The sequence below is a fragment of the Cherax quadricarinatus genome, unplaced genomic scaffold, assembly GCF_038502225.1.
Source record: "Cherax quadricarinatus isolate ZL_2023a unplaced genomic scaffold, ASM3850222v1 Contig12, whole genome shotgun sequence".
In the NCBI taxonomy this organism is placed as follows: domain Eukaryota; kingdom Metazoa; phylum Arthropoda; class Malacostraca; order Decapoda; family Parastacidae; genus Cherax; species Cherax quadricarinatus.
In genome coordinates, this window is record NW_027195038.1 from 1 (window position 1) to 21,505 (window position 21,505).

Sequence of the window (21,505 nt, forward strand, 5' to 3'; positions counted from 1 at the left end):
CTGGCCTCTATAACTGTACTCGGGAGTTTGTTCCACTCATCCACAACTCTATTACCAAACCAATACTTTCCTATATCCTTCCTGAATCTGAATTTTTCCAACTTAAAACCATTGCTGCGAGTCCTGTCTAGGCTAGATATTTTCAGCACACTATTTACATCCCCTTTATTTATTCCTGTCTTCCATTTATACACCTCAATCATATCCCCCCTAATTCTACGTCTTTCTAGAGAGTGCAGTTTCAGGGCCCTTAGTCTATCCTCATAGGGAAGGTTTCTGATACATGGGATCAACTTTGTCATCCTCCTTTGTACATTTTCCAGAGAATTTATATCCATTCTGTAATACGGTGACCAAAACTGTGCAGCATAATCTAAATGAGGCCTAACCAAGGATGTATAGAGTTGAAGAACAACCTGAGGACTCCTATTATTTATGCTTCTAGATATGAAGCCAAGGATTCTATTAGCTTTATTGCGAACACTTATGCACTGTTGTCTTGGTTTCAGATTACTGCTAACCAGAACTCCTAAATCTTTTTCGCAATCCGTAATATTAAGATCGACATTATTTAGTTTATATGTGGCATGGTTATTGTCCTGTCCAACATTTAGAACTTTGCATTTGTCTATATTAAACTGCATCTGCCACTTCTCCGACCACTGCATCAGTCTATTCAAATCTTCCTGGAGTGCTCGAATGTCCTCGTCAGAATGAATTCGACGGCCTATTTTGGTGTCATCGGCAAACTTGCCGATGTCGCTCTTTATGCCCTCATCTATGTCATTTATGTAGATTGTGAACAGCAGGGGGCCCAACACTGACCCCTGTGGAACACCGCTCGTGACGCTTCCCCACTCTGATTTCTCCCCATTTATGCAAACTCTCTGCTGCCTATTTGTCAACCATGCCTCTATCCAGGAAAAAAATTCTCCTCCTATTCCATGTGCTTTAATTTTCCTCAATAGTCTCTGATGTGGGACCCTGTCAAAAGCCTTACTGAAGTCCATATACACAATATCATATTCATTACCATGATCTACCTCCTCAAATACCTTAGTGAAAAAAGTTAATAAATTCGTAAGACAGGAACGCCCCTTTGTAAAACCATGCTGAGATTCGTTGATTAATTTATGCTTTTCAAGGTGGCTACGAACTGCCTCGGCAATTATTGATTCCATAAATTTTCCCACTATGGAGGTTAGGCTTATTGGTCTATAGTTCGAAGCTAAGGACCTGTCACCTGTTTTGAAAATAGGTATCACATTTGCCATTTTCCACTTATCTGGCACCATGCCAGTTTGTAGTGATATGTTGAAAAGATTAGCCAAAGGTGTGCTAAGCTCCTCTTTACATTCCTTTAGAACCCTTGCATACAGTTCATCAGGGCCTGGGGATTTGTTAGGTTTTAATTTATCTATTTGCCTAAGAACCATGTCACTTGTGACCCTAATCGTGCACAGTTTATTATCGTCCTGTTCTACATAATTTATCATTACTGGAATATCGCTGGTATCCTCCTGTGTGAGGTGTCAGATAGTGTGAGGTGTCATGAGATAGTGTGAGGTGTCAGATAGTGTGAGGTGTCAGATAGCAGGTGACTGACGACCTTCAAAAATGTAACCAAGATCATTATTGCTGCCGCTTGTGTATGTAGTAACTGCAGTATAATGCAGTATACTGCAGTATACTGCAGTATACTGTAGTATACTGTAGTATACTGTAATATACACTAGTCAAGTAGTCATCTGAGGCTACACTGTGAGTGACCTATTATATAAGGGAATAGTGACTAAGCCATGTGTGTTACAGGTGTTACTAAGCCATGTGTGTTACAGGTGTTACTAAGCCATGTGTGTTACAGGTGTTACTAAGCCATGTGTGTTACAGGTGTTACTAAGCCATGTGTGTTACAGGTGTTACTAAGCCATGTGTGTTACAGGTGTTACTAAGCCATGTGTGTTACAGGTGTTACTAAGCCATGTCTGTTACAGGTGTTACTAAGCCATGTCTGTTACAGGTGTTACTAAGCCATGTCTGTTACAGGTGTTACTAAGCCATGTGTGTGTGTTTCAGGTGTTCTGCCCGAGCGTGACCATGTTGGAGACGACCACTATGAACGACAACACCCGCGACAACACCCGCGACAGCACCCACGACAACACCCACGACAATACCATCCCAGCCAAGTTCGTTATAGGCGCCAGTGACGACGATTTTGAGGAACCAGAAGCGAAGGAGACGGTTTTGGTAAGCCTGATTGTACCTTTGTTATGTATGAGTGTACCTTTGGTAGGTGTTCAGTTTGTGGTAGACACAGTGTTGTGGTCATATTCACTAGTTCCCATACCACTGAAGTTACTGTTAACACGGTAGTGTGCAGGGTTCTTGCTAGTTCCTCAATATCTTTCACGTGTATATTGTATCTTGCTCGCCTTCTCTGTATTAAATGCATATCCAGTTCTAGTCATTCCTAGCAGTTTAAATATTGCATTGGTTGCATGAGGGTAGTTAATGTTCTCTGTGTTCAACTGTGTGTTCTCTTCTGCCTTGCATGGAGTCGTCAACGCTGAACGGTACTCAGAGCGAGAGAGCGCATGTGGTTCCAATAGTGTCATTAACATCGTTCCACTTGTTCTCATTGTTTCATTATCCACTGTTTCACTCTCCTGGCTTTCACAGCATTTACCTTCTTGTATTATTTAAAAGAAAGGTCAGCTGGCATTATTGTAGCCAGATCTTTTCCAAGTTCTGGTCTCCCTCTGTTGGAATCTCATTTTATCCACATCTCAGCAATTGGAATATATCCTCAGTGAACATGGTGTTGTGCTCTAGCGCCCTCCACAACACTTTGTTTACATCAGCCTGTGTATTTTTGTGTGTCCTCTTCAGAGGATAGAAAATTACAAATCAGCTTCCCTGCTTGATACTGATTTATGTGCTGTCATTCCTTGATCATATTTACAATGCTTGAGGTGGTGTGAGGGAGGGGGTGAGGTGAGAGGGGGTGAGGGGTGTGATGTAAGGGGACGGTGATGTGATATAAACTATGGCAGTGTTCATTGGCCCGGTCTGTCCCGTGGTTCGATCCTTAGCGCACTCAACTCACACACTAAAGTCCGGAGATCGAATCCCCGGTACGGCTGGAAAACATTAGGACGTGTTTTATTAAGACACCTGTTGTCCATGTTCTCCCATTAGTAAAATGGGTACCTGGGTGTTAGTGGACTGGTGTGGGTCGCATCCTGGGACAAAAATGACCTAATATGCGGGAAATGCTCAGCATAACAAGCGGCTATATAGTAGTATGTCAGTGATGTCAGCTCTCTCTCTCTCTCTCTCTCTCTCTCTCTCTCTCTCTCTCTCTCTCTCTCTCTCTCTCTCTCTCTCTCTCTCTCTCTCTCTCTCTCTCTCTCTCTCTCTCTTCTCTCTCTCTCTCTCTCTCTCTCTCTCTCTCTCTCTCTCTCTCTCTCTCTCTCTCTCTCTCTCTCTCTCTCTCTCTCTCTCTCTCTCCCTCTCTCTCTCTCTCTCTCTCTCCTCTCTCTCTCTCTCTCTCTCTCTCTCTCTCTCTCTCTCTCTCTCTCTCTCTCTCTCTCTCTCTCTCTCTCTCTCTCCTCTACACAGGGTTTGACAAAGTTAAGGATCCTAGCTTTATTGACAGCTATATTAACAGGTTAAGGATTCCTAACTTTATTGGTAAGCTAAGAGCTGTTACCTACACCAGCTCATTTGAAAGCATTTTATTGTTATGAGACATACAAGTAGGGAACAGGATAAGAAGTTGGAGCCATCTGTGGGCCAGCATTTTCACTTTGATCAACTGACTTTATTGTTCCATACTAGTCATCTGGGTATGTGTCATTACTGATTATCTGTATGGGTATGATCTCAGATGGAGTGATGTTCTGGAGAAGGGTACAGCCAGAGTGAAGTTGCTGCTTTCTGCCCGTCTTGTGGCATAAAAGCTTGTTTCACGCTGTCCTCGAAGTGGATCCAAGTGTGGTATTTTGACAATATTGGCCTTGTACATAACAGTAAGGCCACCCACATCCCTCCTATGTTGAAGGCTCTGCTGAAATGACAGATCTATCCAGGATGGGTAGATCTCTCTCTCTCTCTCTCTCTCTCTCTCTCTCTGTATCTCTCTCTCTCTCTCTGTATCTCTCTCTCTCTCTCTCTCATCCACCCTGACCTTCACCTCCTGCAGTGTTGCACGGTCAACCTGTCATATCAACACACTCTGCTTGCTTCCTCACACACGCCTCCTCATAAAAAAAACAATTCCCTTTTACAACACCATCATTTACTCTGTATTACCCGTCTTCATATACTTTGTCTACACCTCTGTCTATTATTCTCCGTTGTATGTTCCTTCTTCACGTGTACGTAATGCATAGAGCAGGAAACACAGGAAAACCGATAAACGAGACAGAGAATGCCAGGAAAGGATAGAGAGATGAAATATGAGGATACAGGTGAAGGAGACAGCAACTATGAAAAATGATATACAGACATTAAAGACAGTTGCGACATGTTGGAGGAGGAGGAGGTGCAACTCTTCTCAAGAACTTAAATACCCAGAGATGTGATTATTATTAGTAACCAGAGATGTGATCATCATTATGAGTAGCCAGACAGTGTCAGGACCAGAGCAGCCCTGGAGTATATAATAAGAGGAGGGTGATATACCATGCAACACAAATGCACTGAAAGAAGAGAGGGAATATAGAGACACGAGATAATGGAAGACACGGAACCGGTTCCTGACAGCCAGGCCAAACACACACCACTCCACACTAACAATACTTTCACATGAATGGTATACAGTATCCACAAGATAAAGAATTGCACACATGTGCAACATCTGGGTATCTTTATTCATAGACATTTCACCATCCAGTGACTTCATTAGTACAGTACAAGGACATAATGTGAAGACTGTAGAACTATATACAAAAGATGAGGTAATCAGTCCCTCAGCCTTGAGCACCGCAGACTTCAAGAATCTACGCGCTACATAAACACCCTTAATCATCATTTCTCCTTCCCTTTTTTTCTAGCATTCAAGATTGAAAACAAATAAGAAGAGAGTTAAAAGTATCAGTTTGCTGGTATATATATATATATATATATATATATATATATATATATATATATATATATATATATATATATATATATATATATATTTATATATATATATAATGTGTGTGATTAGTTACCATTTGTCCTAGCACCATGTCGATTAGGACACTAGGTCATTGTGTGCTGAGCCCTGTGTGTGTGTGTGTGTGTGTGTATGTGTACTCACCTATTTGTGGTTGCAGGGTCGATTCATAGGCTCCTGGCCCCACCTCTTCGCTGGTTGCTACTAGGTCCTCACTCTCCCTGCTCCATGAGCTTTATCATACCTCGCCTTAAAACTATGTATGGTTCCCGCCTCCACTACTTCACTTTCTAGGCTATTCCTCGGCCTGACTACTCTGTGACTGAAGAAATACTTCCTAACATCCCTTTGATTCATCTGAGTCTTCAACTTCCAATTGTGACCTCTTGTTTCTGTGTCCCATCTCTGGAACATCCCGTCTTTGTCCACCTTGTCTATCCCGTGCAGTATTTTATATGTCGTTAGCATGTCTCCCCTGACCCTCCTGTCCTCCAGTGTCGTCAGGCCGATTTCCCTTAAACTTTCTTCGTAGGACAATCCCCGTAGCTCTGGGACTAGTCTTGCTGCAAACCTTTGCACTTTCTCTAATTTCTTGACGTGCTTGACTAGGTGTAGATTCCAAACTGGTGCTACATACTCCAGTATGGGCCTGACGTAAATGGTATACAGAGTCTTGAACGAATCCTTACTGAGGTATCGGGACGCTATCCGTAGGCTTGCCAGGCGCCCGTATGCTGCAGCAGTTATCTGATTGATGTGCGCCTCAGGAGATGTGCTCGGTGTTATACTCACCCCCAGATCTTTTTCCTTGAGTGAGGTTTGCAGTCTTTGGCCATCTAAACTATATTGTGTCTGCGGTCTTCTTTGCCCTTCCCCAATCTTCATGACTTTGCATTTGGCAGGGTTAAATTCAAGGAGCCAGTTGCTGGACCAGGCTTGTAGCCTGTCCAGGTCTCTTTGTAGTCCTGCCTGATCCTCATCCGATTTGATTCTTCTCATTAACTTCACATCATCTGCAAACAAGGACACTTCTGAGTCTGTCCCTTCCGTTATGTCGTTCACATATACCAAGAACAGCACAGGTCCTAGGACTGACCCCTGTGTACTCACCTAGTTGAGGTTGCAGGGGTCGAGTCCAAGCTCCTGGCCCCCGCCTCTTCACTGGTCGCTACTAGGTCACTCTCCCTGAACCATGAGCTTTATCGTACCTCTGCTTAAAGCTATGTATGGATCCTGACTCCACTACATCACTTCCCAAACTATTCCACTTCCTGACTACTCTGTGGCTGAAGAAATACTTCCTAACATCCCTTTGATTCATCTGTGTCTTCAACTTCCAACTGTGTCCCCTTGTTACTGTGTCCAGTCTCTGGAACATCCTGTCTTTGTCCACCTTGTCAATTCCTCTCAGTATTTTGTAAGTCGTTATCATGTCCCCCCTATCTCTCCTGTCCTCCAGTGTCGTCAGGTTGATTTCCCTTAACCTCTCCTCATAGGACATACCTCTTAGCTCTGGGACTAGTCTTGTTGCAAACCTTTGCACTTTCTCTAGTTTCTTTACATGCTTGGCTAGGTGGGGGTTCCAAACTGGTGCCGCATACTCCAATATGGGTCTAACGTACACGGTGTATAGGGTCCTGAACGATTCCTTATTAAGATGTCGGAATGCTGTTCTGAGGTTTGCCAGGCGCCCATATGCTGCAGCAGTTATTTGGTTGATGTGCGCTTCAGGAGATGTGCCTGGTGTTATACTCACCCCAAGATCTTTTTCCTTGAGTGACGTTTGTAGTCTCTGACCCCCTAGACTGTACTCCATCTGCGGTCTTCTTTGCCCTTCCCCAATCCTCATGACTTTGCACTTGGTGGGATTGAACTCCAGGAGCCAGTTGCTGGACCAGGTCTGCAGCCTGTCCAGATCCCTTTGTATTTCTGCCTGGTCTTCGATCGAATGAACTCTTCTCATCAACTTCACGTCATCTGCAAACAGTGACACCTCGGAGTTTATTCCTTCCGTCATGTCGTTCACAAATACCAGAAACAGCACTGGTCCTAGGACTGACCCCTGTGGGACCCCACTGGTCACAGGTGCCCACTCTGACACCTCGCCTCGTACCATTACTCTCTGCTGTCTTCCTGACAAGTATTCCCTGATCCATTGCAGTGCCTTCCCTGTTATTCCTGCTTGGTCCTCCAGTTTTTGCACTAATCTCTTGTGTGGTACTGTGTCAAACGCCTTCTTGCAGTCTAAGAAAATGCAATCCACCCACCCCTCTCTCTCTTCTCTTACTGCTGTCACCATGTCATAGAACTCCAGTAGGTTTGTGACACAGGATTTCCCATCTCTGAAACCATGTTGTCTGCTGGTGATGAGATCATTCCTTTCTAGATGTTTCACCATTCTTCTCCTGACAATCTTTTCCATGATTTTGCATGCTATACATGTCAGTGACACTGGTCTGTAGTTTAGTGCTTCATGTCTGTCTCCTTTTTTAAAAATTGGTGCCACATTTGCTGTCTTCCATGCCTCAGGCAATCTCCCTGTTTCGATAGATGTATTGAATATTGTTGTTAGGGGTACACCTAGCGCCTCTGCTCCCTCTCTCAGGACCCATGGAGAGATGTTATCTGGCCTCATTGCCTTTGAGGTATCTAGCTCATTCAGAAGCCTCTTCACTTCTTCCTCGGTTGTGTGTACTGTGTCCAGCACATGGTGGTGTACCCCACCTCTCCGTCTTTCTGGAGCCCCTTCTGTCTCCTCTGTGAGTGTGTGTGTGTGTGTGTGTGTGTGTGTGCGTGTGTGTGTGTGTGTGTGTGTGTGTGTGTGTGTGTGTGTGTGTGTGTGTGTGTGTGTGTGTGTGTGTGTGTAAGTTACCATTTGGTCTTAGGCACATGTCGATTAGACACTAGGTCTGTTGTATGTGCAAGCATGTGTGTATGTGTGTGTGTGTGTGTGTGTGTGTGTGTGTGTGTGTGTGTCTGTGTGTGTGTCTGTGTGTGTGTGTGTGTGTGTGTGTGTGTATGTGTGTGTATGTGTGTGTATATGTGTGTGTGTGTGTGTCTGTGTGTCTGTACTCACCTAGTTGTACTCACCTAGTTGAGGTTGCGGGGGTCGAGTCCGAGCTCCTGGCCCCGCCTCTTCACTGATCGCTACTAGGTCACTCTCCCTGAGCCGTGAGCTTTATCATACCTCTGCTTAAAGCTATGTATGGATCCTGCCTCCACTACATCGCTTCCCAAACTATTCCACTTACTGACTACTCTGTGGCTGAAGAAATACTTCCTAACATCCCTGTGATTCATCTGTGTCTTCAGCTTCCAACTGTGTCCCCTTGTTACTGTGTCCAATCTCTGGAACATCCTGTCTTTGTCCACCTTGTCAATTCCTCTCAGTATTTTGTATGTCGTTATCATGTCCCCCCTATCTCTCCTGTCCTCCAGTGTCGTCAGGTTGATTTCCCTTAACCTCTCCTCGTAGGACATACCTCTTAGCTCTGGGACTAGTCTTGTTGCAAACCTTTGCACTTTCTCTAGTTTCTTCACGTGCTTGGCTAGGTGTGGGTTCCAAACTGGTGCCGCATACTCCAATATGGGCCTAACGTACACGGTGTACAGGGTCCTGAATGATTCCTTATTAAGATGTCGGAATGCTGTTCTGAGGTTTGCTAGGCGCCCATATGCTGCAGCAGTTATTTGGTTGATGTGCGCTTCAGGAAATGTGCCTGGTGTTATACTCACCCCAAGATCTTTTTCCTTGAGTGACGTTTGTAGTCTCTGACCCCCTAGACTGTACTCCGTCTGTGGCCTTCTTTGCCCTTCCCCAATCTTCATGACTTTGCACTTGGTGGGATTGAACTCCAGGAGCCAATTGCTGGACCAGGTCTGCAGCCTGTCCAGATCCCTTTGTAGTTCTGCCTGGTCTTCGATCGAGTGAATTCTTCTCATCAACTTCACGTCATCTGCAAACAGGGACACCTCAGAGTCTATTCCTTCCGTCATGTCGTTCACAAATACCAGAAACAGCACTGGTCCTAGGACTGACCCCTGCGGGACCCCGCTGGTCACATGTGCCCACTCTGACACCTCGCCACGTACCATGACTCGCTGCTGTCTTCCTGACAAGTATTCCCTGATCCATTGTAGTGCCTTCCCTGTTATCCCTGCTTGGTACTCCAGTTTTTGCACCAATCTCTTGTGTGGAACTGTGTCAAACGCCTTCTTGCAGTCCAAGAAAATGCAATCCACCCACCCCTCTCTCTCTTGTCTTACTGCTGTCACCATGTCATAGAACTCCAGTAGGTTTGTGACACAGGATTTCCCGTCCCTGAAACCATGTTGGCTGCTGTTGATGAGATCGTTCCTTTCTAGGTGTTCCTCCACTCTTCTCCTGATAATCTTCTCCATGATTTTGCATACTATACATGTCAGTGACACTGGTCTGTAGTTTAATGCTTCATGTCTGTCTCCTTTTTTAAAGATTGGGACTACATTTGCTGTCTTCCATGCCTCAGGCAATCTCCCTGTTTCGATAGATGTATTGAATATTGTTGTTAGGGGTACACATAGCGCCTCTGCTCCCTCTCTCAATACCCATGGGGAGATGTTATCTGGCCCCATTGCCTTTGAGGTATCTAGCTCACTCAGAAGCCTCTTCACTTCTTCCTCGGTTGTGTGCACTGTGTCCAGCACTTGGTGGTGTGCCCCACCTCTCCGTCTTTCTGGAGTCCCTTCTGTCTCCTCTGTGAATACTTCTTTGAATCTCTTGTTGAGTTCTTCACATACTTCACGGTCATTTCTTGTTGTCTCTCCTCCTTCCTTCCTTAGCCTGATTACCTGGTCCTTGACTGTTGTTTTCCTCCTGATGTGGCTGTACAACAGTTTCGGGTCAGATTTGGCTTTCGCTGCTATGTCATTTTCATATTCTCTTTGGGCCTCCCTTCTTATCTGTGCATATTCGTTTCTGGCTCTACGACTGTTCTCCTTATTCTCCTGGGTCCTTTGCCTTCTATATTTCTTCCATTCCCTAGCACACTTGGTTTTTGCCTCCCTGCACCTTTGGGTAAACCATGGGCTCATCCTGGCTTTTTCATTATTCCTGTTACCCTTGGGTACAAACCTCTCCTCAGCCTCCTTGCATTTTGTTGCTACATATTCCATCATCTCATTAACTGGCTTCCCTGCCAGTTCTCTGTCCCACTGAACCCCGTTCAGGTAGTTCCTCATTCCTGTGTAGTCCCCTTTCTTGTAGTTTGGCTTCATTCGTCCTGGCCTTCCTGCTTCTCCCTCCACCTGTAGCTCTACTGTGTATTCGAAGCTTAAAACCACATGGTCACTGGCCCCAAGGGGTCTTTCATATGTGATGTCCTCGATATCTGCACTACTCAAGGTGAATACTAAGTCCAGCCTTGCTGGTTCATCCTCTCCTCTCTCTCTTGTAGTGTCCCTTACGTGTTGGCACATGAAGTTTTCCAGTACCACCTCCATCATCTTAGCCCTCCATGTATCTTGGCCCCCATGTGGGTCCAAGTTCTCCCAATCGATCTCCTTGTGGTTAAAGTCACCCATGATCAGGAGCTTTGCCCTGCATGCATGAGCTCTTCTGGCCACTCTAGCCAGTGTGTCAACCATCGCTCTATTGCTCTCGTCGTACTCTTGCCTTGGCCTCCTGCTGTTCTGTGGTGGGTTATACATCACTGCTATTACCACCTTGGGACCTCCAGAGTGAAGTGTTCCCGCTATTTAATCACTTTCTTCTCCGCTGTCTCCTCTCTCCAGCTCATCAAAATTCTAGCGATTTTTTATCAGCAACGCCACTCCTCCACCCCCCCTGTTCCCTCTGTCTTTCCTCAGGATTTGGTATCCCATTGGAAAGATGGCATCTGTTATCATACCTGTAAGCTTGGTTTCTGTGAGAGCTATGATGTCCGGTGATGCTTCTTTGACTCTTTCATGCCACTCCTCCCACTTATTTGTTATTCCATCAGCATTTGTGTACCATACCTTCAGTTTCCTTTCCAACACTGTGGTTTGGGGGGCCTGTGAGGGTGGGAGACCTGGTGGCATACTGTGGGATTCTATAGCTCGGTGTTGGGTGGAGGCTGTGGGTATGGATTGTAGTGTGTGTTGTGATGGTGTGATAGGTTGTATGGTTCTGAGAATAGTTGTGTGTGTGCTTGCCCTTGCTGTTCTGTTCTGCTCTGACTGACCTCTGCTGGTTCCATCCTTGTCTCTTTTCCTAGCTCCTTTCGCTTTTTTGTCCTCTCCCTCAGCTGCTGTCGTTCTGATTTTGTTCTGTCTCTGTCTAGGAACACCCTCTTGTACTCTTCCGAGTATTTCAATCGTGGTTTCTCTTGGAGGATCCTGTTCCGCACTGTTTCCGTCCTGAGAATCAGCTTGATTGGTCGGTTTCTCCCCTTCGAGTACCCCCCTATTCTCTGAAAATTTACAATCTCGTCCATCTCTTCACCTATTTCCGTGATGATTTTCTCAATCTCCTTTCTTTCTTCCTGCTGCCTTTCAGTGTGTGTCCTTTCCTGTCTCTCCTGAAGCCCATGGATAAACACTGATTTTGCCCTTTCTTCCTCCCATTGCCTCACCCTCTGTGACTCTGGATCCTGCCTGTATGTGGTCAGTTTCTCCCTTGATTTTTCCAGTGGCTCTTGATAACCTGGTTGTGCCTCAGCATTCGACCTATCACCCTCTCCATCTGCAACCAGCTGTTCTTCCCTTTCACTCCTTGGTCCTCCTTGGCAGGCTGATATGACCTTAGCATAATTCATAATTCCTTCCTTCCTGTTCGGCCTCGCAGCTTCATATGCTGTGTCTTCTCTGGTCACTGCCCCTGTAACTCGCTTCAGCCTATTTATCTCAACTTCTAGGACCCTTATCTGTGTGTGTGTGTGTGTGTGTGTGTGTGTGTGTGTGTGTGTGTGTGTGTGTGTGTGTGTGTGTGTGTGTGTGTGTGTGTCTGTGTGTGTGCGTGTGTGTGTGTCTGTGTCTGTGTGTGTGTGTGTCTGTGTCTGTGTGTGTCTGTGTGTGTGTGTGTATGTGTCTATGTCTGTGTGTGTGTGTGTCTGTATGTGTGTGTGTATGTGCATGTGTCTTTGTGCGCATCTTTGTGCGTCTGTGTGTGCACGTCTGTGTGTGCACGTCTGTGTGTGCACGTCTGTGTGTGTGTGTGTGTCAGAGTAACTATAGATGGGAGCAGTAGCACTCTACGTGAAAGACACGCTGTACACAACTGTAGAATTCCTTGTATGATGAAGTGTTGTAGGTAAGAAAGAGGGAAATTGGAATGTATTGATTATGATGGTGTATATACGAGCGTGAACACTGGCGGGGGAGTTGAAGAATGAGGTCCGGAAGCCACTCAGCTGTCTTGAAAACATTGACGAACATTTCACAAGATGTTCTCCTTGTAGGATTCAACCTTCCAAACTTGATACAAAATAATAATAATAATAATAATAATAATAATAATAATAATAATAATAATAATAATAATAATAATAATAATAATATCTTTATTTCTACCAGTACATGTACAAGGTATACAGACCATATCTGACATCACTGACATACTACTATATAGAAAGTCCCTTGTTATGCTGAGCATTTCCCACAAATCAGGTCAGTTTTGTCCCAGGATGCGACCCACACCAGTCCACTAACACTCAGGTACCCATTTTACTAATCTGTGAATATTGACAACCAGTTTAATATAGACAAATGCAAAGTTTTAAATGTTGGATAGGAAAATAGCCATGCCACATATAACCTAAATAATGTAGATCTTAATATTACGGATTGCGAAAAGGAATTAGGAGTTCTAGTTAGTGGTGATCTGAAACCAAGACAACAGTGCATTAGTGTTCACAATAAAGCTAACAGAATTCTTGGCTTCATATCAAGAAGCATAAATAATAGAAGTCCTCAGGTTGTTCTTCAACTCTATATAGCTTTGGTTAGGCCTCATTTAAATTATGCTGCACAGTTTTGGTCACCGTATTACAGAATGGACATAAATGCTCTGGAAAACGTACAGAGGAGGATGACAAACTTGATCCCATGTATCAAAAATCTTCCCTGTGAGGATAGACTGAGGCCCTGAATCTGCACTCTCTAGAAAGGCGTAGATTTAGGGGGGATATGATTGAGGTGTATAAATGGAAGACAGGAATTAATAAATAGAATGTAAATATCGTGCTGAAAATATCTAGCCTAGACAGGACTCGCAGCAATGGTTTTAAATTGGAAAAATTCAGATTCAGGAAGGATATAGGAAAGCACTGGTTTGGTAATAGAGTTGTGGATGAGTGGAACAAACTCCCGAGTACCGTCATGGAAGCTAAGACCTTGTGTAGTTTTGAAAATAGGTTGGATAAATACATGAGTAGGTATGGGTGGGTGCGAGTTGGACCTGACTAGGTTGTGCTACTAGGTCGGATGCACTGTTCCTCCCTTAAGTGACGTGTCTGACCTCACTAGGTCAAGGCATTGGCTTAAGCCAATGGGAGAATTGGAGCTGCCTCGCATAGGCCAGTAGGCCTGTTGCAGTGTTCCTTCTTTCTTATGTTCTTACAACCAGTGTAATGAAACACGCCAAATGTTTCTACCCTCCCTGGGAATCGAACCCGGACACCTCACCATGTGGAAGGAGAGGTTTAGCCACCAGGCCATCACATCACAGTGTTGTAGCAGGAACAGTTCCAGGCAGCATGTTAGATCAACACACGGGTTCCAGACACTTATTGTAACTCAGTAAAAAGTATTATTTGAAGTGGCAGATATCGTAAGCGGCTACCACTGAAAAATTCACTGTACCTGACCTTCACGATGAACTAACCACAGACATAATTACAAATATATTGTGACCACTGCATCATGGGTGTACACGACAGTGTAAACTGAAGGTTGGAAAGCTAAAGTAATGCTTTACAATAAGAGTATACACACAGGAAACGTTTCGCCACACAGTGGCTTCATCAGTCCAATACGTCTACGGCCCTATGCTGTACATTCTACAAGATTGATGGACTGAACACATCGACTCCAGGCTGAGGGACTGATTACCTCATACTCCTCCTCTCCTTACGCCTTCCTCTTTGTATTGGACTGATGAAGCCACTGTGTGGCGAAACGTTTCCTGAATAAAGGTTCCCATATGCTGCATAAGTGTCTCAATCTTCAACTTGTCGGTTTTTCAAACCATTCACCACACAGTATACACACAACCCGCCTATACCAGAGAGAAGCTTACCACGACATTTCGATCCGAAATCATACTTGTACAATACCATAGGCACAATATACAAAGGTACAATACCAAATGGTATTGTACCTTTGTGTTTTTGTATACAGGAAAGAATTTTCGTTAAATTTAACTTTAACAGCCATAGAACTGACTGGTACAAAACAGAATTGTGAGAGACAGACTTGTACAATATCTGAGATCAGTAGTTTTTATGAGTGTACGTGTTGTTGAACTGTGAGCCGAGTAACGTTGATGAAGGGAAAGTGGTTAGCCGGACTTGAGTCCTGGAGGTGGGAAGTACAGTGTCTGCACTCTGAAGGTGGGAAGTACAGTGTCTGCACTCTGAAGGTGGGAAGTACAGTGTCTGCACTCTGAAGGAGGGAAGTACAGTGTCTGCACTCTGAAGGTGGGAAGTACAGTGCCTGCACTCTGAAGGTGGGAAGTACAGTGCCTGCACTCTGAAGGTGGGAAGTACAGTGTCTGCACTCTGAAGGTGGGAAGTACAGTGTCTGCACTCTGAAGGTGGGGAGTACAGTGTCTGCACTCTGAAGGTGGGAAGTACAGTGTCTGCACTCTGAAGGTGGGAAGTACAGTGTCTGCACTCTGAAGGTGGGAAGTACAGTGTCTGCACTCTGAAGGTGGGAAGTACAGTGTCTGCACTCTGAAGGTGGGAAGTACAGTGTCTGCACTCTGAAGGTGGGAAGTACAGTGCCTACACTCTGAAGGTGGGAAGTACAGTGCCTGCACTCTGAAGGTGGAAAGTACAGTGCCTGCACTCTGAAGGTGGGAAATACAGCGCCTACACTCTGAAGGTGGGAAGTACAGTGCCTGCACTCTGAAGGTGGGAAGTACAGTGCCTGCACTCTGAAGGTGGAAAGTACAGTGCCTGCACTCTGAAGGTGGGAAGTACAGTGCCTGCACTCTGAAGGAGGGAAGTACAGTACCTGCACTCTGAAGGAGGGAAGTACAGTACCTGCACTCTGAAGGTGGGAAGTACAGTGTCTGCACTCTGAAGGTGGGAAGTACAGTGTCTGCACTCTGAAGGAGGGAAGTACAGTGTCTGCACTCTGAAGGTGGGAAGTACAGTGTCTGCACTCTGAAGGTGGGAAGTACAGTGTCTGCACTCTGAAGGAGGGAAGTACAGTGTCTGCACTCTGAAGGTGGGAAGTACAGTGTCTGCACTCTGAAGGAGGGAAGTACAGTGTCTGCACTCTGAAGGTGGGAAGTACAGTACCTGCACTCTGAAGGTGGGAAGTACAGTGTCTGCACTCTGAAGGTGGGAAGTACAGTGTCTGCACTCTGAAGGAGGGAAGTACAGTGTCTGCACTCTGAAGGAGGGAAGTACAGTGTCTGCACTCTGAAGGTGGGAAGTACAGTGTCTGCACTCTGAAGGAGGGAAGTACAGTGTCTGCACTCTGAAAGTGGGAAGTACAGTGTCTGCACTCTGAAGGTGGGGAGTACAGTGTCTGCACTCTGAAGGTGGGAAGTACAGTGCCTGCACTCTGAAGGTGGGAAGTACAGTGTCTGCACTCTGAAGGTGGGAAGTACAGTGCCTGCACTCTGAAGGTGGGAAGTACAGTGTCTGCACTCTGAAGGAGGGAAGTACAGTACCTGCACTCTGAAGGTGGGAAGTACAGTGTCTGCACTCTGAAGGTGGGGAGTACAGTACCTCCACTCTGAAGGAGGGAAGTACAGTGCCTGCACTCTGAAGGTGGGAAGTACAGTGCCTGCACTCTGAAGGTGGGAAGTACAGTGCCTGCACTCTGAAGGTGGGAAGTACAGTGTCTGCACTCTGAAGGAGGGAAGTACAGTACCTGCACTCTGAAGGTGGGAAGTACAGTGTCTGCACTCTGAAGGTGGGGAGTACAGTGCCTGCACTCTGAAGGAGGGAAGTACAGTGCCTGCACTCTGAAGGTGGGAAGTACAGTGTCTGCACTCTGAAGGAGGGAAGTACAGTACCTGCACTCTGAAGGTGGGAAGTACAGTGTCTGCACTCTGAAGGTGGGGAGTACAGTACCTGCACTCTGAAGGAGGGAAGTACAGTGCCTGCACTCTGAAGGAGGGAAGTACAGTGCCTGCACTCTGAAGGTGGGAAGTACAGTGCCTGCACTCTGAAGGTGGGAAGTACAGTGTCTGCACTCTGAAGGAGGGAAGTACAGTGTCTGCACTCTGAAGGAGGGAAGTACAGTGTCTGCACTCTGAAGGAGGGAAGTACAGTGTCTGCACTCTGAAGGAGGGAAGTACAGTGTCTGCACTCTGAAGGTGGGAAATACAGTGCATGCACTCTGAAGGTGGAAAGTACAGTGCCTGCACTCTGAAGGTGGGAAATACAGTGCATGCACTCTGAAGGTGGGAAGTACAGTGCCTGCACTCTGAAGGTGGGAAATACAGTGCATGCACTCTGAAGGTGGGAAGTACAGTGCCTGCACTCTGAAGGTGGAAAGTACAGTGCCTGCACTCTGAAGGTGGGAAATACAGTGCCTGCACTCTGAAGGTGGGAAATACAGTGCCTGCACTCTGAAGGTGGGAAATACAGTGCCTGCACTCTGAAGGTGGGAAATACAGTGCCTGCACTCTGAAGGTGGGAAATACAGTGCCTGCACTCTGAAGGTGGGAAATACAGTGCCTGCACTCTGAAGGTGGAAAGTACAGTGTCTGCACTCTGAAGGTGGGAAGTACAGTGTCTGCACTCTGAAGGAGGGAAGTACAGTGTCTGCACTCTGAAGGAGGGAAGTTAAGTGCCTGCACTCTGAAGGAGGGAAGTACAGTGTCTGCACTCTGAAGGTGGGAAGTACAGTGTCTGCACTCTGAAGGAGGGAAGTTAAGTGCCTGCACTCTGAAGGAGGGAAGTACAGTGTCTGCACTCTGAAGGTGGGAAGTACAGTGTCTGCACTCTGAAGGAGGGAAGTACAGTGTCTGCACTCTGAAGGAGGGAAGTACAGTGTCTGCACTCTGAAGGAGAGAAGTACAGTGTCTGCACTCTGAAGGAGGGAAGTTAAGTGCCTGCACTCTGAAGGAGGGAAGTACAGTGTCTGCACTCTGAAGGTGGGAAGTACAGTGTCTGCACTCTGAAGGAGGGAAGTACAGTGTCTGCACTCTGAAGGAGGGAAGTACAGTATCTGCACTCTGAAGGAGGGAAGTAGAGTGTCTGCACTCTGAAGGAGGGAAGTACAGTGTCTGCACTCTGAAGGAGGGAAGTACAGTGTCTGCACTCTGAAGGAGGGAAGTACAGTGTCTGCACTCTGAAGGTGGGAAGTACAGTGTCTGCACTCTGAAGGAGGGAAGTACAGTGTCTGCACTCTGAAGGTGGAAAGTACAGTGCCTGCACTCTGAAGGAGGGAAGTACAGTGTCTGCACTCTGAAGGAGGGAAGTACAGTGTCTGCACTCTGAAGGAGGGAAGTACAGTGTCTGCACTCTGAAGGAGGGAAGTACAGTGTCTGCACTCTGAAGGTGGGAAGTACACTGCACATCCTGCATGGTGTAAGTGCACACCCTGCATGGTGTAAGTGCACACCCTGCATGGTGTAAGTGCACACCCTGCATGGTGTAAGTGCACACCCTGCATGGTGTAAGTGCACACCCTGCATGGTGTAAGTGCACACCCTGCATGGTGTAAGTGCACACCCTGCACGGTGTAAGTGCACACCCTTAATGGTGTAAGTGCACACCCTGCATGGTGTAAGTGCATACCCTGCATGGTGTAAGTGCACACCCTGCATGGTGTAAGTGCGCACTCTTCATGGTGTAAGTGCACACCCTGCATGGTGTAAGTGCACACCCTGCATGGTGTAAGTGCACACCCTGCATGGTGTAAGTGCACACCCTGCATGGTGTAAGTGCACACCCTGCATGGTGTAAGTGCACACCCTGAATGGTGTAAGTGCACACCCTTCATGGTGTAAGTGCACACCCTACATGGTGTAAGTGCACACCCTGCATGGTGTAAGTGCACGCCCTGCATGGTGTAAGTGCACACCCTTCATGGTGTAAGTGCACACCCTTCATGGTGTAAGTGCACACCCTTCATGGTGTAAGTGCACACCCTGCATGGTGTAAGTGCACACCCTTCATGGTGTAAGTGCACACCCTACATGGTGTAAGTGCACACCCTGCATGGTGTAAGTGCACGCCCTGCATGGTTTAAGTGCACACCCTGCATGGTGTAAGTGCACACCCTGCATGGTGTAAGTGCACACCCTGCATGGTGTAAGTGCACACCCTGCATGGTGAAAGTGCACACCCTGCAAGGTGTAAGTGCACACCCTGCATGGTGTAAGTGCACACCCTGCAAGGTGTAAGTGCACACCCTGCATGGTGTAAGTGCACACCCTGCATGGTGTAAGTGCACACCCTGCATGGTGTAAGTGCACACCCTGCATGGTGAAAGTGCACACCCTGCATGTTGTAAGTGCACACCCTGCATGGTGTAAGTGCACACCCTGCATGGTGTAAGTGCACACCCTGCATGATGTAAGTGCACACCCTGCATGATGTAAGTGCACACCCTGCATGGTGTAAGTGCACACCCTGCATGGTGTAAGTGCACACCCTGCATGGTGTAAGTGCACACCCTGCATGGTGAAAGTGCACACCCTGCATGGTGTAAGTGCACACCCTGCATGGTGTAAGTGCACACCCTTCATGGTGTAAGTGCACACCCTGCATGGTGTAAGTGCACACCCTTCATGGTGTAAGTGCACACCCTGCATGGTGTAAGTGCACGCCCTGCATGATGTAAGTGCACACCCTGCATGGTGTAAGTGCACACCCTGCATGGTGTAAGTGCACACCCTTCATGGTGTAAGTGCACACCCTTCATGGTGTAAGTGCACACCCTTCATGGTGTAAGTGCACACCCTGCATGGTGTAAGTGCACACCCTTCATGGTGTAAGTGCACACCCTACATGGTGTAAGTGCACACCCTGCATGGTGTAAGTGCACGCCCTGCATGATGTAAGTGCACATCCTGCATGATGTAAGTGCACATCCTGCATGGTGTAAGTGCACACCCTGAATGGTGTAAGTGCACACCCTGCATGGTGTAAGTGCACACCCTTCATGGTGTAAGTGCACACCCTTCATGGTGTAAGTGCACACCCTTCATGGTGTAAGTGCACACCCTGCATGGTGTAAGTGCACACCCTTCATGGTGTAAGTGCACACCCTACATGGTGTAAGTGCACACCCTGCATGGTGTAAGTGCACGCCCTGCATGATGTAAGTGCACACCCTGCATGATGTAAGTGCACACCCTGCATGGTGAAAGTGCACACCCTGCATGGTGAAAGCGCACACTCTCCATGGTGTAAGTGCACACCCTGCATGGTGTAAGTGCACACTCTTCATGGTGTAAGTGCACACCCTTCATGGTGCAAGTGCACACCCTGCATTGTGTAAGTGCACACCCTGCATGGTGTAAGTGCACACCCTGCATGGTGTAAGTGCACACCCTGCATGGTGTAAGTGCACACCCTGCATGGTGTAAGTGCACACCCTGCATGGTGTAAGTGCACACCCTGCATGGTGTAAGTGCACACCCTGCATGGTGTAAGTGCACACCCTGCATGGTGTAAGTGCACACCCTGCATGGTGTAAGTGCACACCCTGCATGGTGTAAGTGCACACCCTTAATGGTGTAAGTGCACACCCTGCATGGTGTAAGTGCATACCCTGCATGGTGTAAGTGCACACCCTGCATGGTGTAAGTGCGCACTCTTCATGGTGTAAGTGCACACCCTGCATGGTGTAAGTGCACACCCTGCATGGTGTAAGTGCACACCCTGCATGGTGTAAGTGCACACCCTGCATGGTGTAAGTGCACACCCTGCATGGTGTAAGTGCACACCCTGAATGGTGTAAGTGCACACCCTTCATGGTGTAAGTGCACACCCTACATGGTGTAAGTGCACACCCTGCATGGTGTAAGTGCACGCCCTGCATGGTGTAAGTGCACACCCTTCATGGTGTAAGTGCACACCCTTCATGGTGTAAGTGCACACCCTTCATGGTGTAAGTGCACACCCTGCATGGTGTAAGTGCACACCCTTCATGGTGTAAGTGCACACCCTACATGGTGTAAGTGCACACCCTGCATGGTGTAAGTGCACGCCCTGCATGGTTTAAGTGCACACCCTGCATGGTGTAAGTGCACACCCTGCATGGTGTAAGTGCACACCCTACATGGTGTAAGTGCACACCCTGCATGGTGAAAGTGCACACTCTGCATGGTGTAAGTGCACACCCTGCATGGTGTAAGTGCACACCCTGCATGGTGTAAGTGCACACCCTGCATGGTGTAAGTGCACACCCTGCATGGTGTAAGTGCACACCCTGCATGGTGTAAGTGCACACCCTGCATGGTGAAAGTGCACACCCTGCATGTTGTAAGTGCACACCCTGCATGGTGTAAGTGCACACCCTGCATGGTGTAAGTGCACACCCTGCATGATGTAAGTGCACACCCTGCATGATGTAAGTGCACACCCTGCATGGTGTAAGTGCACACCCTGCATGGTGTAAGTGCACACCCTGCATGGTGTAAGTGCACACCCTGCATGGTGAAAGTGCACACCCTGCATGGTGTAAGTGCACACCCTGCATGGTGTAAGTGCACACCCTTCATGGTGTAAGTGCACACCCTGCATGGTGTAAGTGCACACCCTTCATGGTGTAAGTGCACACCCTGCATGGTGTAAGTGCACGCCCTGCATGATGTAAGTGCACACCCTGCATGGTGTAAGTGCACGCCCTGCATGGTGTAAGTGCACACCCTTCATGGTGTAAGTGCACACCCTTCATGGTGTAAGTGCACACCCTTCATGGTGTAAGTGCACACCCTGCATGGTGTAAGTGCACACCCTTCATGGTGTAAGTGCACACCCTACATGGTGTAAGTGCACACCCTGCATGGTGTAAGTGCACGCCCTGCATGATGTAAGTGCACATCCTGCATGATGTAAGTGCACATCCTGCATGGTGTAAGTGCACACCCTGAATGGTGTAAGTGCACACCCTGCATGGTGTAAGTGCACACCCTTCATGGTGTAAGTGCACACCCTTCATGGTGTAAGTGCACACCCTTCATGG

The 21,505-nt window shown here is 47.1% G+C and overlaps 1 protein-coding gene across 1 annotated transcript in view; it reads left to right on the forward strand.

Moving 5' to 3' along the window:
- Positions 1-2,039: 2,039 nt before the first annotated feature.
- LOC128685841 (monocarboxylate transporter 14) overlaps positions 2,040-21,505 on the forward strand; it is a 106,322-nt gene continuing 86,856 nt past the window's right edge. Inside the window, exon 1 of the mRNA XM_070079739.1 lies at positions 2,040-2,250. Within this exon, the coding sequence (XP_069935840.1) occupies positions 2,098-2,250 (153 nt within the window). The 5' untranslated portion in view covers positions 2,040-2,097. The remainder of the gene's footprint in view (positions 2,251-21,505) is intronic.